The sequence below is a fragment of the Pleurodeles waltl genome, chromosome 8 (assembly GCF_031143425.1).
Source record: "Pleurodeles waltl isolate 20211129_DDA chromosome 8, aPleWal1.hap1.20221129, whole genome shotgun sequence".
NCBI lineage: Eukaryota > Metazoa > Chordata > Amphibia > Caudata > Salamandridae > Pleurodeles > Pleurodeles waltl.
Window position 1 is genome coordinate 77,564,843 of NC_090447.1, and position 14,261 is coordinate 77,579,103.

At 43.7% G+C, this 14,261-nt stretch overlaps 1 protein-coding gene across 3 annotated transcripts in view; it reads left to right on the plus strand.

Moving 5' to 3' along the window:
• Nucleotides 1-14,261, plus strand: part of STARD10 (StAR related lipid transfer domain containing 10) — a 265,342-nt gene that overhangs the window by 174,526 nt on the left and 76,555 nt on the right. For all 3 annotated transcript variants that reach the window (XM_069203768.1, XM_069203767.1, XM_069203769.1), the window contains 3 exons: nucleotides 3,324-3,471; nucleotides 6,273-6,376; nucleotides 9,748-9,865. In XM_069203768.1, coding sequence (XP_069059869.1) covers nucleotides 3,324-3,471; nucleotides 6,273-6,376; nucleotides 9,748-9,865 — 370 coding nt within the window. The remainder of the gene's footprint in view (nucleotides 1-3,323; nucleotides 3,472-6,272; nucleotides 6,377-9,747; nucleotides 9,866-14,261) is intronic.

Below are 14,261 nucleotides of genomic sequence, written 5' to 3' on the forward strand. Positions count from 1 at the left end.
CTAGTGCGCCGCACCGGAGACCACTGGCTCAAATTAAGCACTGCCCAGCCGCCATATTCAGGGTGCACTTATCACTCAGCCATACATGCCAGCATTTCGAAACATAAAAGAGTGAAGTAGTGAACAAAAATAAAGGCAATTTATTTTTCCCTTTGACTTAAACTGGAAGAGGCAATTTTTTGTGGGAGACAGCTTTATAAAGTCATCTTAGCTTTAAAAATCAGGAGTCTCCCGCCCGAATTGCGTCTGTTGGCATGAATGACTCATATGCCTCTTCTGACACAACCATTACTGAAACTTTTGACACAGTGGGTTCAGTGGCCCCAGAAATTCACAACTGAAATGCCCTTAAATGTCATAAAACTACATTTTAGGAGATCCGTATAGGCATTTCACAATATTTGTCACCACTGGAGCACTCTTTGTTTCCATTTCTTCATGTGACAATTAAATAAAGGGCCTCTACCTTGCGTAACCCATGTCCTAAATTTCATTTTTGATAAGTGATTGGTTCCTTTATATTTGAATATTTAGGGTCTGATTAACAAAGGCACACTTACACTTTTCTGTAAGTTTACTATTTTTTTTAGTATTCACAAACTACAAGTTAATAGTAAGTTTAGGACTGCGGAGACTCTGCACATAAAAAGATAGGACTGTGGTGATCCTTATGATTGCAAAGTCTGTTTCGCTCTATCTCAACCCATCTTCTCCGCCCAATTTGTAAAAGTCTTAGTTCCTGTAGTAAAGTTTGCAAACACCTAACCACTCCTGTGCCTTCTCTGATCTTCTCCCCACACATGATCAAACCATACATCTGTTTCTTGATGTCCCACTTCTGTTTCCCTACTATGCAACCTATTTCTTACCAGTGTTTGTCTAAACTTCATTCTTCAATGTACTACGGCCATCAAAATAATTAACAAAGGATCTCCTTTCCCTTCTAGCTACACACACCTCCAAATTCCCTTCCTTTAAAAAAATCCACTGGAGGATCTGCTGTTCAACAAACTCATGCTTTACCTGTCCCCGAACACCCAGTTCAATGTTCTTCATTCTGGTCTACAAGACATGCGCTCAGTTTACCCCGCTCTCCCCCATGTCTCCACTTGTATCCCTTCAGCTAACCTCAGTCGCCTCTCAGCCAGACCTAACTCCTTCAGCCTCTGGGGACACTGCTGACCTCTTGGTCCTACTCAAAGTTGGCATCAAATGACTCCTCAAGTGCTTAATTTGTGCAGGTGGTTGCAAAAGGGAGCATTTTTAGGGAAGGGATCTTTGTTTTTGTCATCAGATTTTGACCCAGAGCAAGAGAGCGGAAGAGAGAAAACGAAGAAAGAAAAGGGGAAAAAAGGGACAAAGAGGGAGATAGCGAGAATGAACCTGCAGAGTAAGATACCTATAGGAAGTGTATGTCGATGGAAGAAAGTGGCATGATGTCGAATCAAGGCTATTGGACAACCTCAGCTTCCGCCAGTGTCAGTGGCGGGCTCCCTAAAACATTCAATGTGGAATTCTTCACTTATATTTTTACAAATTAAGCAGTAGTCTCCTCTTACCGCTTGGATTGGTTGTACTTTGTTTTCGGGGTGCTCTGCACTGTTCTCGTTCACCCCTTTTCTGGTTATTCTCGAAGATTCCCTTTTCTGGTTCTTCTCGAAGGTTCAGTCCTCAGCTTTCTACTTTTCTCACCAGCCGTCTCCTCCTGATGGGGTATCCTCTCCTCTAGGCAGCTGACACCCAAATCTTCTTAGTTTTTCCATTTTTTGTGCCCCACGTCCATGTATAAAGCTCTACCTCCCCACTGCTCTAAGACACTGGACAACTGTATGGTCTTTAAGGGTCAACAAAACAAAAACATCTGTTTTAGTTCCTCCTCAACCCATCTGCCTTTGGCCTTACTCCTTCCGTATTTGCTAAAACCTTGAAGTGATGTTCAGCACAAAAATTAGGATTTACTTCTTTTGGTGATTAGTGACAGCACAAAAAATGAGCCTTAATGTATTTATCTCTACTCCAGCAACTGCAGCCAGGTATCGACTACTTAGCGTTAGAAAAATGTGTCCCTCCTTCGATTCCCCAAAACAAAATGCACCATAAATGCACGTGTCGTGAGTGAACAAGGTCAGTGCAGCCCTGTGCTTGTGCACCTCGCGTCTGTCCCACTGGCAAGGTCTCTTACTTTTAAACCTGCAGACTAGTTTCCCTTCCATGGAGTCCACCAAGCTTTGCATTTGTTACTAACTGACCTGCTTTGCCTCACTTGTTCTTTTGTAAACTGTTCCTGCCGTTGACGTGGCTGTGATTGTCTGCATATTCATACACAATAAATAAACCACTGATCTCAACAGCTCTGCGGGATGCATGTTGACAGAACCACAGGAAGCAGCTCTGAAACTTCAAATTTTCATTTATTCAGTGCAGTAGTATAACCTCAATAATGTATGCTCTTTTAGTGGGCCCTGCTCCATGCACTTGTCAATGCCCTTTTAAGCAATTATCTGCAAAGACCGCCATTTTGACTGCATACCCAGGAAGTTAGAATTCTAATTCTTCCCTGAGGCAGGTATGATTGCCATGCATTCAGATAGATGGTCAGTCTTGTTTTTGACTGGTAGGCCTGTTACCACTCTCTAGTCACGCCCCCGTGCACACAGAATTCCCGCCCAGCTTGGGCGCCCGGTTGAACGCCAGTGAGGGTTTACGCATCAATGGATAGTACGTATTTTCGAACCTTCAGAGGACTTTATGTGCAGGGCTGGGGCAACCAAGGACTCCTTCCTGCACAGAGCAGCAGGATAACGCTCCTCTTGTCATACCGCTGCAGTCCATCGCTGCTGTGCAACGGTCATGCGTCTAGTGGGGCTTCTACGCCCACCGCTAATGGAATAGCATCAAAGACACAGGCCGCCTTGTTGGCTGTTGTTTTGCGCTGTATTTCGGGTACTGTGATCTGTCAATGATTTCATCAGGCAGAATGTCAAAGCTCCCCACTTGTGCTTCATGGGTTGGAGCCAGGATTTAGGGATAACTGCTGACTTTGCACATGAGTTGCATTCATATTAATTATATGTAAATTTATTTTATGTTGATATCCAGAAAGCCCAGCATGGGTTGGGTGTTGCATGACCTTTTTTGACATGCACCCAATTCTCAACTCTAGTTTATATAAGATAGGTCTTGCTTGGATACTTTTGCTAAAATGATGAAGCCTTCATGCAGCTATCACTTTCCATGTTCCTCCTCCCCTGTCACTCTCTTGCCTCCTTCAGCTAAACTTAGGACTCTACTAAGTCTCTCCTTCTTCTCTCTGCCCCTTCCAGTGCAGGATGGAGTGCAAGGACATCGCAGCAGAAGACCTCTATGACGTGCTGCACGACGTGGAGTACCGGAAGAAGTGGGACACCAACGTCATTGAGACCTTTGATATCGGCAAGCTGACGGTCAACGCTGACATTGGATACTACGCCTGTGAGTTGTGGCGTGGCTTTTTTTTGTTCTTATGGATGGAGTGTGTGAGAAGCACGGAGGAAATGTTGAAGACTGTAGGAACTCAAAAGTGCTTCAGAGGAGGGCTTGTGTTTAGATGTATGGTTGGGTGGAATGAGGGGTGGGCGGCAACTGGTGTAATTTTCTCTAGCGTGATTACCACAAAGGGCCTGATGTAGGTCTTGGCGGAGGGAGTATTCTGTCACAAACATTATGGATATCCCGACCACCGTATTGCGATCCCCATAGGATAGAATGGGATCGGAATACGGCAGACAGGATATCCGTCACGTTTGTGACAGAGTGTTCCCTCCGCTGAGACCTAAATCAGGCCCAAAATTACTCTAATTTTGTGTAATTACGTGGGAAGCATAATCCAGCATTTAACCCCATTTTATTAGTGCAGAATGCATCCTCACATCCGAAATGGTCCCGAGGATGCATTTTGTGCTAAGAAATTAGCACTAAATGCTACAGGACATGAACAGCAGCAGCCACTCTCCCCTCATAGTTTGTTGTTCCTGTGCTCCTGTAGGAGGGGTTTTCCCCCAAATTACTCTCAATTACTCTTGCTGGCTTAATTTTGCATTACAACAGTAATGCGTAATTATTGAACTTACTCCAGTTACCTGCATAATTAAAATATCACCCAGACCTAGGTAGAGCATTACCATTACAAACTGTTACTTTTTGTAGCATTTAGTGCAATCATCAAGCTCGAGCTTGGGCCACCAGGGTTAGATTTCGTGGCATGGATCTGTCAGGGATCACAGAACAGTTGTATTCTTTATTTTTGAAACAACCATTTAAAGTTTCTTTCACACTTGCAGAGCTCTAATCAAACGTTTTACCAAGTGGCATTGACTGTTTCAGCCAAACCCAAAGTGTCTGGACTTGGACAAAAGTTAATGATGTCAAACACCCTTGCTTACTTCTGTAGCCTTTTGGAAACTATGGACTCCTTTGGGCAGCTCTGGTTGCTTTTCCCCAGGGAGTCAATGTCTGCATCAAATGGATGTCTGAAGGTTGACAGCCCTGGATGCAGCTGCCTGCATAGCCAACCATCGGTGAATATGCGCTTTTACCACCCTAACTTTCACTCAATTCTACCACTGAAATTTAATTTGAGGCACACTGTGTGATATGTCGGACTCTAAATTTCGAAAACAATGTTATCCACTCAAACTGTAGAAAATCTCTTAATTTCTGTTCGTCTCTGCACCACACACTGCACCCCCATTCTAGGCCTTGAGCTGCAGGAACGCCAATAAGAACTGAAATGAAGATATTTCATCTTCATCAAAGCATCCAAGTTCTAGAGCAAACTCTTGCATTTATCTATCTGTGTTACCCCCTCATTTCCCCAGGAACAATTCAGGGAAGGGCTGCGGGCCTACGGTTTTACTCTGCAATCAATAAGTTGCCACTTCCCTGACCACCTTCTGCATCCACCCCCCTTCCATCTCCCAAGTCCCTTCTGCCCCACCAACAAAGGTGGCTGACATGATATACATTCCCTCTTGTGCTATGCAAATGTACCATCTATAATCTATAACTGCACACTGCCTTGTGATTATCTCCCTGTTCTAAATAATGCTCTCTGGTGCCCCCCCCCCTCAAAAAAAAAAAAATACGAGTCTAGTCACTAAAAACACAATGTTGTGTTGACTTCCCATACAAGTTTCAGTTCACTGGAACATTACATGTCCACATCAACAGGCTCCTGGGCCTCTCCTTGGTGCATTTTGTTGCCTGAGTACTGGAATGGGTGTAGGTGACATTCAAGAGTTCATTGGATCATAGATCCATAATGCTGCATAGTTGTCATCTTGGATGTGTGCCAAGGTCTGGTGCACAGGGATGGGAAAGTGTGCATCTCTGGACTATCTCTAAGCTACCAGGGTGGGACTTGGGTGGCTTACTGGTGCCACTGGCCACAGAATGATAATGAAAAGGGCATTTATGACCACCTCTCTGAAACCGGATCAACTAAATCAAAACACTATTGGACACCTCGTATGGTTTTCCCTTGCCACACTGACCAATTGGCTCATTCCAATAGGGCACTCGTGGTGATGCCTCTAGTTCCGGGTCATCTTCCAGCCAGTAACGGGCGGACGTAGCTGGACATGGAGGTGGTATTTAGCAAATGGAGCACCGATAAGTCAAGAAGAACTTACACTAGTGTGGTGACGTTGCAGGGGTACTGGCTTCCGGGGAGGAGCCTGCCACATCACTGCAGGGCCCGGCACAGAATGGAAAGACCCTACAGCAACCGAGAGAGTAGATTGTCCCTGTGGAGGCTCATGGGGCACAAAACCAGAGTGGTAAAAGTGTGGTGAACTGGGAGCTAAATGCAGTCTTGTAAAATGTGTTCATACCACCCTCCTCTTGTCTAAGTCGGTGTTGCGTATGAATCTGACTGCCTCCAAGACAATTTAAGCAGCAGGATATACCTGCGTTTCCAAGATAATTGTGAGTGTGTTCCTTGAGGGCTGTTTGCCAAACTAGAGAGCTGATGACAGCTTCATTCATCTACCCTAGAAGCTTCCCTGGTTCCCAGCCTACCGGGGACTGTCCCATATGTTTAGTTCAGCCCAGGGGTGAAACCCATTCTAATAACAGTAAACCAGGATATCTGGTCGCCATATGCATGACCGGCCCCCAAGTCCCTCCCCTAACTTCAGCAAATCTGAAAGAGACACATCCAGAAAGACTTACCCTATTGGAAACAATTGTGCATCATATAGAATGTAATTATATGTATTAATCTTTTCACGCAGGGAAGTGCCCGAAACCTTTGAAGAACAGAGACGTCATCACGCTGCGGTCCTGGTTACCAATGGGATTGGATTACATCATTATGAACTACTCCGTCAAACACGCGGTCAGTATCAACGTATTGTGAAATTTACTTAGCTCTTCATGAATCACAATATATGAATAATCACTATCCTGGGTTCTTCAAGGGACACATTCCAATTCATAATGAATTAATTTGTACACTTCTAAGTTTTTTAGAGGAATCTGTCCAAATAACTCTTACAAAATGGGGATTTCAGGGGCAGATGTCTGGGGGAGGTCTGCCCCCTCGGAGAATGTGGGAGATGGCGCAGTCCAGCCACTGCCATTTTAATTGAGCTATTAAGAAGCCCATTTGCAGCCCAAACAGATATATGTGGGCTTCTTTTGGGCTCCCTGCTACCATTTTGGTAATAGGTGACCTGGTGGGAGGGAGTCAGTGGGGTAGCTGCATTTTAATGTCCCACCCTTCAACTCACTCTTTAGTTAGTTTCCTGGGTATCATATTTCTTTGTGTTCTTACCCTTTGGATTTTTCGTTGGGAGTGTGTGTGTGTGTGGGGGGGGGGGGGGGGGAGGGAGCTGCTGGACGGTTGTACAGTTGTCACTTGAGGCAGGTGCTTGCTGTGACCTGGAAAATTGTCAGGAGTTCATGGAGGTCTTATTAGCTTTGCCATCGGTGAAACATGGGGAAAGTAAGCTTGTCTATTTCTTTGATATTTCCTCTGTAGCACAAATTGATTTACTTTGGCGACCCGGTTTTACACTCTGAGCTCCAAGGAGGCTTTCAGAAAGTTATGTCCTCAGAGTGATTTAGAACTGTTCCCTGCCAGTGTTTGCCACAGGCAGCCACTTACCCAGTCTCACCCCTTCTGAGACACCTTGCAGAACAGAGCTTCACTTAAAGTGCTACTTGAAAAAAAGCATTTGATCCTTGGGGGGGGTTGGCTGGTTTTTGGGCACGGTTTGTGCTTGTTCTTAATGGCAGCTCAAAGAAGAACTTGTGTCAAAATTAAATTTGTTTCCAAAGCCTCGACGTCAATTGCATTATCAGGCCACCTTTGTTGTTTTTTGCATTCTAAATAAATCTGTGTTGCAGGTAATTTTTAGAGACATTGGTCGAATTTAGTAAGCGAAGTATTTCCTCCATATGGATGTAATTAGGTTTTCTGACACACTTTCCCTGGTTCTTTGCTGAGTGACTGGAGTGAGGGGTCATACGTCCTAACCCTACACTTTAAGTTGTTCCTTATGTATTGGTTGGTATCCCACTGCACCAGACTCTACCACCGATGACATCAGCAGTGGGAACATTCATAATAGATTCAGTCACAAGAATTATCAATCCTGTGTTTGCAGGAGTGAAATTACTGCATATCAGTCTAGTTGAATGAAATTTCGCCTCCAGACGAGTTCCAGGCTCCTCTGTGATGTTTCCCAGGAATGCACACGTTGGATCCAACTACAGAATGGGTCGCAGTTTGTCAGCATCCTTTTTTTTACTCTAGAAGAATTTGTTGCCAGTTTCCTTAAGCTGCACCTAGAATTTACCCAAGCAAAATGGCCGGCAATGTTCAAATAATTATTATTATTAGGGCTGCTGCTTCAAATAATGGACTGGTTCTCTTCCCATCTCTGTTATTAAAAGATGTGATTGAATAAAAGCAGCACTCCAAAACTCAAGACATTGGACCTGATTTAGGATTCGGTAGACGGGTTACTCTGTCACAATGGTGATGAATGTCCAGTCTGCTGAAAGCTAAATCCCAATATATCCAATGTCATTTAGATTTTGGCAGACGGAGTAACCCTTCCGCTGAGTTCTAAATCAGGCCCATAATCATTGCTACTGAGTTTGACATTGAAGGAGAAGAGGATATCCAATTAAGACATGGTGAAGATGTATGTCCAGTACCATACGTCTACGAGTTGCGACTTCTACCTGCTGCACAATTGCACATTATACTTGGTACTGGTGGAAAGTGGGCTATGGGTGTCTCTCCAAGGTAGCCGGGACCAGCACAGAGGCCATGCATAGATTGCTGAGTTCCACTCAAATCCTCCTCACAGCCATACTTCCTGTACGAAAAGAGCTTTCCTTAACACTTAGCTCATACCTGAGGTTTGGCTGTGCCATGGGTTTTAAGGCATCTCAGTGATCTGTATGGGAGCTCTGTGTCGGTAATTATGGTGTAGACACATAGCTGCTGTCTTTAAATACTTGAAAAATATTGACTATCTGATTAGAATCAACATATCCTTTAGCAGGTTGGTTGTTAATTATTTGGATGTGATAAAATGTTAAGCCAATAGCTGAATTATTCCCCAAACCTACAGAAGGAAACAGACTCCTCTTGGATTTTAGGCAGCATCTTGTTTCTCAAAAAATACCTCCATAGCCCTGTGTTTTGTGGGTCTTTTTATAATTACCACAGTTACGCACTGATGATCCATGGGTTCTGGTCTGTAGCATCCATTGCTTAATTTGAGCCGGTGGTTTCTGGTGCTCCGCACCAGCAATTAAATGTGAGCCCTGGCACTTATGACAGTCTGCCACATGGTGGCGCTGCCTTGCTAATTAGGGATTAGCACAACAGCAGTTGTTTAGCAACTGCATACACATTAGCAATGACTAATATGTGCCACCCAAGCCATTCTTATAGCTTTGAGGGCCTGGAATAGTATGGATTGTCACACTTGGTATAGTATGATGGTTAGTAGTTGTGTTGGTACTGTTATTGGCAGCGCTGGAAGGGGCAATGGATGGTGCAAGCCGCAGTGGCCTCCTGAATGAGGGCCCTGGCGCTGATTTTTATTTATTTATTTTTTTACAAAGTAAGCACTGGTAGCATCACGAGACTGAATTGGGTATTGTCAATGCTTTGTAAGTGGCCTGACAGAGTTGAATGAAGCACTACTGAGGGGGTTCAGTTTTTCGAGTATTTTGATCCAATGGAGCAGAAATTCCTTAAAAGGTTGTAGATATGAGAAGTCTACACAGCCAAGGTAAGGGTTCTCTCCCAAACATGACAAATGACGACGCACTGATGATGTATCTATATTACCGATAACCAGCGAAATAAGTATGTCGTATTCTTAAATTTCAAGGCTCTACCGTCATTCAAATGTTGTTCGGGTATGGTAACAGTGTCATGGTTTGTACTGCCCTTTCAACACCATACATCAAATGTTAAAAATTGAACATGGATCAGATTAAGCTATTTGCTGAAGTTCTTTGTCATCAGGTTGCAGGACCTGTTTTCCATGAAGGCTTCTCAAAATGGCTGCCAATAGATTTTAACAAGACAGACCCCATCTCTGGCAAAGTGAATAGAGAGAAGCAACAACTTTTTCTCACTCCACTCAAGTCATAACATTTCCATGAGTGAATAGGAAATGCTGAGCATATCACTCTGGTGTTGAAAAGATAATGGAAACTTTTTTGTTGGTTTCACAGAAATACCCTCCAAGGAAAGATATGGTACGCGCTGTGTCAATCCAGACCGGCTACTTGATCGAAAACAAAGGACCCAAGAGTTGTGTCCTCACTTACCTGGCACAGGTAGACCCGAAAGGTAAGTGCATCAATTTTCAGTGCAATTCATTGGTGTAATCATCTGCTTAGCAAGGGATCCACATGCAGTTAAAATAATGATTTAATGTGTAAACTAGAATTTGCATTTACCTGGCTCTGTGGTGAATCTGCCATTATTTCTTACCAGTTGCACATAGTGGCGCATGCCTTCTGTGTGAAACTCAACTTTACTATTGAAGGTGTCCTCACCCAACATGCTGTCCCTGCTATGTACCCCAGTTTTTGATTTCCTGATCCATTAGTGGAGTTTAACTTACTAATGTACTCTTACGGGTATTTGTATAGGCCTAAAACCTGATTGGTTATCCATGGCTTGCACTCAGGGGCGTAATGCAGGTTCTACAGCCCCTGCGGTATGGGGGTGGGAGGGGCATCACTTCAGGTGGCCCGCACCCTTCAGGGTTCCTCCATATGGATATCTTTGTCATATGGGAGACTGAGGGCCCCCCATCACATTCTGCAGCCCCCCCCATCATTTTGCTTTATTCCACTGCTTGTAAGCTTAGAACCAAGATACTGAAAGGACTGGCACAGCCATGGAGGACGGCTCCAGTAGCAGAACTTCATTTAGTGAAAGAACCCTAGAAAAACAAGAACCTTCAGCTGTTGTTGAAGCGCATTATGAGTGACTTGTATACAATGGTATGATTTTTTTGGGAAAACATGGGGAGGGCGTCAACACACCTAAAGCTGTCTCTGGGCCAGAGTTAGAAATTAAGAAGAAAGACAATAAGACATGTTTTCCAAGTTTTGGAGTGTTAGCTCCAATTACTGTGCGGTAAATCTGAACCGAGAGTCAGTAGGTTTTGGTAAGGTTTCTAACAAGGAACTACTCTTTTATTTTTAGTTTACGGAATAAGGGTTTCAGGGGGTTTGATCGGTGCTTAATTTGTTAATAAAAACGTGCCGGTGCCCAAAGCCCTTCTCTTAAACACGCGGCTGCTGCAATTAAATGTGCGAGCACGGAATACTGAGGTAGGGTAATCCTGAAGCCATCTCGGGCCTCTTTAATCCATATAAAGCCACTCCCTGTCCCTTCATCTCACTCCTGCAGCTTTCTGCTTTCTCCCCTTATCACGCCTTTCCGTTTTTCTCTTCCTCCGTCTTTCCCATATGTGTCTTTTCCTCGCAGAAAATGCTTGAGGCATAAGAATAAGCCCCGGCCCTCAAAGATAAGTGCCGGTGCTCAGCACCGGAAACAATAAGCACAAATTAAGCACTGGGGTTGATGCTGTTTTTAGGAAATTGTATCGTTTGCCTTCTTCTAATGTGAGTTTGAATAAATGGCTTTGCTGCTTTTCTGAATCTGATAGATATATTTAGCATAGTGTCACATTTGATTTAAAATGTTATTTTGAAATATTTTATTTTTTAGAATTTTCGTTTTTTTTGGTATTTATCTTGTGTGGAAGGGTTCCATCATTGTTGAACTCGCGGTGGTTGTGGGACAATATAGTTTGCAGAAGAGTTAATGCATTTTTATAACTTCATAGTTTGAGGTTCTGTTGACTTGTGCAGTGACCCTATGCCCTAAATAATGATTGTGAACCATACATTTAATGCAGGAGTATTATAGAACAGAACAGTGTGGAACATTACTGCAAAGACCTCTACATCTTCACTTCAAAAGCCAATTTTTCCAATAGGCTTCACAACTCGTCATAATAACATTGCCAAGTGTAAAGCACTGTATTTTCAGTAGGGCTTGTGTGACTCCTGCAATATTTGACAAACACATTTTGTGGAGCAGCATCTGTTTACTAAAAGTTACAAACGACGTGATCAGACATAGCTGTCAACATTCAGTTTCTTTTGTGACTTTTGGTATTTGTAATTTTTATATTTGCTGTAGCTCCACCGAGCTCTTGTTAGAGTAATACAACTTCCGTGGACTTCAGAGGTTCTTATTCCCTGTGGGATCTTCATGACATGCAAAAAAAATGATTTGCAATATTACATTCCATGACTTAAAGTCTGTAGTCTTCTGTCGGTGAAACCGCACTTATATAGTTCCTTATCAAATGTACACAATGCCAAGAAGATCAAAATACAAGGATTGCTTGCTCATAAGTTATGACAATTAGTTATGTTTCCCTTTAGACGAGTGTGGATAACTGTTCTTCCCAAACAAGACTTCTACTTGCTTGGTTTTAGTTAATATTTTAATATTTAGTTAATATTTGATTGTACTCTGCAAATTTGCCCTTGCACATAAAATTGTTGCAATTCTAGCAAATTGGAAGGGCAAGTATGGACAAAGAAAGTACATTAAAGATGGTGTGCGGGTTACAGAAATGGGATATTATTGGAATCACCACCCTGGAGCACTTCATTGATGATGCAACAATTAAAACATACAGGAATCTGCTGCCAGAATACGACCTACGCCATAGCCAGTTCTGCCCCCTCTTACAAACAAGGCATGCACTACTACCATACTTAGCAGGGTTGGAGGACCCCCTGGAGTTGCAGTGCATTTTATTCTGTAGTTGTGTCCTTTTTAGGGCCGAGCCTGCGTTGCATGCGCTCGCGCATGCGTATCGCAGCGAGAAGCTTTAGTGTTTAGAAAAGGTCTCGGAGCCCTGTCAACGTCACATCAGTGTTTTTTATTGGTTTGTGGGCTTGCCTAATAAAATCTGCTTGCTTTCATTAGTCGAAGGCATGCATAGGTCATGCCTTTTCCGGTGGCAAGCCCTCCTCGAGCGCAGCGACCAAGTACAGAAAACATGCGAGGCTCGCTGTTTTCCATTGGGCTCGTGGACTTCTTTTTCTCTACTTTACGAGCGCGATCTCGCTTGGCAGAAGTCGAGCGCTTTACATAGAGAATTTCACTTTTTCGGGTTATGTACATAAATGCACTTTTGCCCGATAGGTGAAAAGTCGGGTTTGGAGTTTACAACGCGATCAGCTCTAACATGAGCAAACGCTTAGACCCGTTGCATTGAAAAACCTTGTTTATTTTGTTATGCATTTGCAATGATATGGTTCACCTTTTCTCAAAATCAATAAAATTTGCCATAAAAATATGGTGTAGGGCAACAAGTATGTTTAATGCTTTTTACACAATATGGCCCGTAGAAGGGGTATCCGCCGGTCACTTACCACCATAACACTCAGGTGTCTGTTGGATCCCTGCAAGCAGTGAGCTGGCTATGGGGCTTCGGAACTGCCTTCTAAAACAGGAAGGCATATGTATGTATCTGGTGCTTGTGTAGCATTAACACAGGTGGAGCACAGTCAGTGTCAAAGGCAAGGGTGCACTCAACAGATGACTGGAGCAGTAGCAGATTAGTGAACTGTTACTACATCATGATGTAAACACTCAACTCTTTCCTGAATTGCAGCAGGGTTGGGGAGGTCTGAAGGATTTGCGAAGATTGCTCCAGATCAGGGTGCATAGATGGGCGAGGCCTGCTGCTTTGTTTCTTCTTTTTTTAATACTTTTTTGCCTCCTGCCTGATTATATTTGGGCTGTGGGAGTGCTAAGAGTCACCAGAGATGGTGAGCTGGTCAGCCGACAGGTGGTGTTGCAGGTGCACCTGGTTGTGAAGATGGTGTGGGCCTGCAAGGGGAGCTATTGGAGTTCCATCAGGATGGGAGTAATGTGATCATATTTTTTCAGGATGAAACATGCAGCAGCATGTAGGATGCTTCTAAGCGGTGCCAGTGAGTAGTCTGAGAAGCCATGGAGTAGGGCATCGCCACCATCCAGATACAAGAGTACAAGGCTTTGCACAGCAGTTCTGAAGTTGTTTTCTGGAAGAGACGGTCTGACTGTCTTCAGCAGAGAGGGCTGGTAAAACACCATCTTTGTTTTCTTCGCAATGTGTTGTCAAGGATTAGCTTATGAATACAGCATAAGAGTAAGGTTGTTCTCCAGGAGTGAATCAAAGTGACTTGGCATCAGGTAATATTTTGGATTTGAAGCTATCAAAGTTCATGTCATTTATCAAGATTTGTACTTTTTCCTGTTTGTTGTTTTTGACAAATAATAGGAATTTTGTCTTGATAGGGAGGAGCTTCAGGTAGGTGCAGGACATCCAGGTCTCGTGAGGTGCAGGCAGCTTTTATGGTGTTGGACGTCTGAAGTGGAAGAAACTTTCAAGCGAGTTGTGTGTCATTGGTATATTGGAAAATTTTGAATATGTTATCAGTGAATAGAGCCCCAGGAACTCCTTGTAGAAGTTACAGGCGATGAGGAACAACATGGAGTCCCGGGGGACTTTGCAGGAGAAAGGAATCTTCGTGGGCCAGGGGATGCTCATGAGACAAACTGGTGTCCTTTTAAAGGCAGGAGGAGAACAGTCGAAGGACCCTGACAGTGAAACTCCAATCTCAGGATTCACTAATGAAGGAAAAAGCACACAGTGGATGGA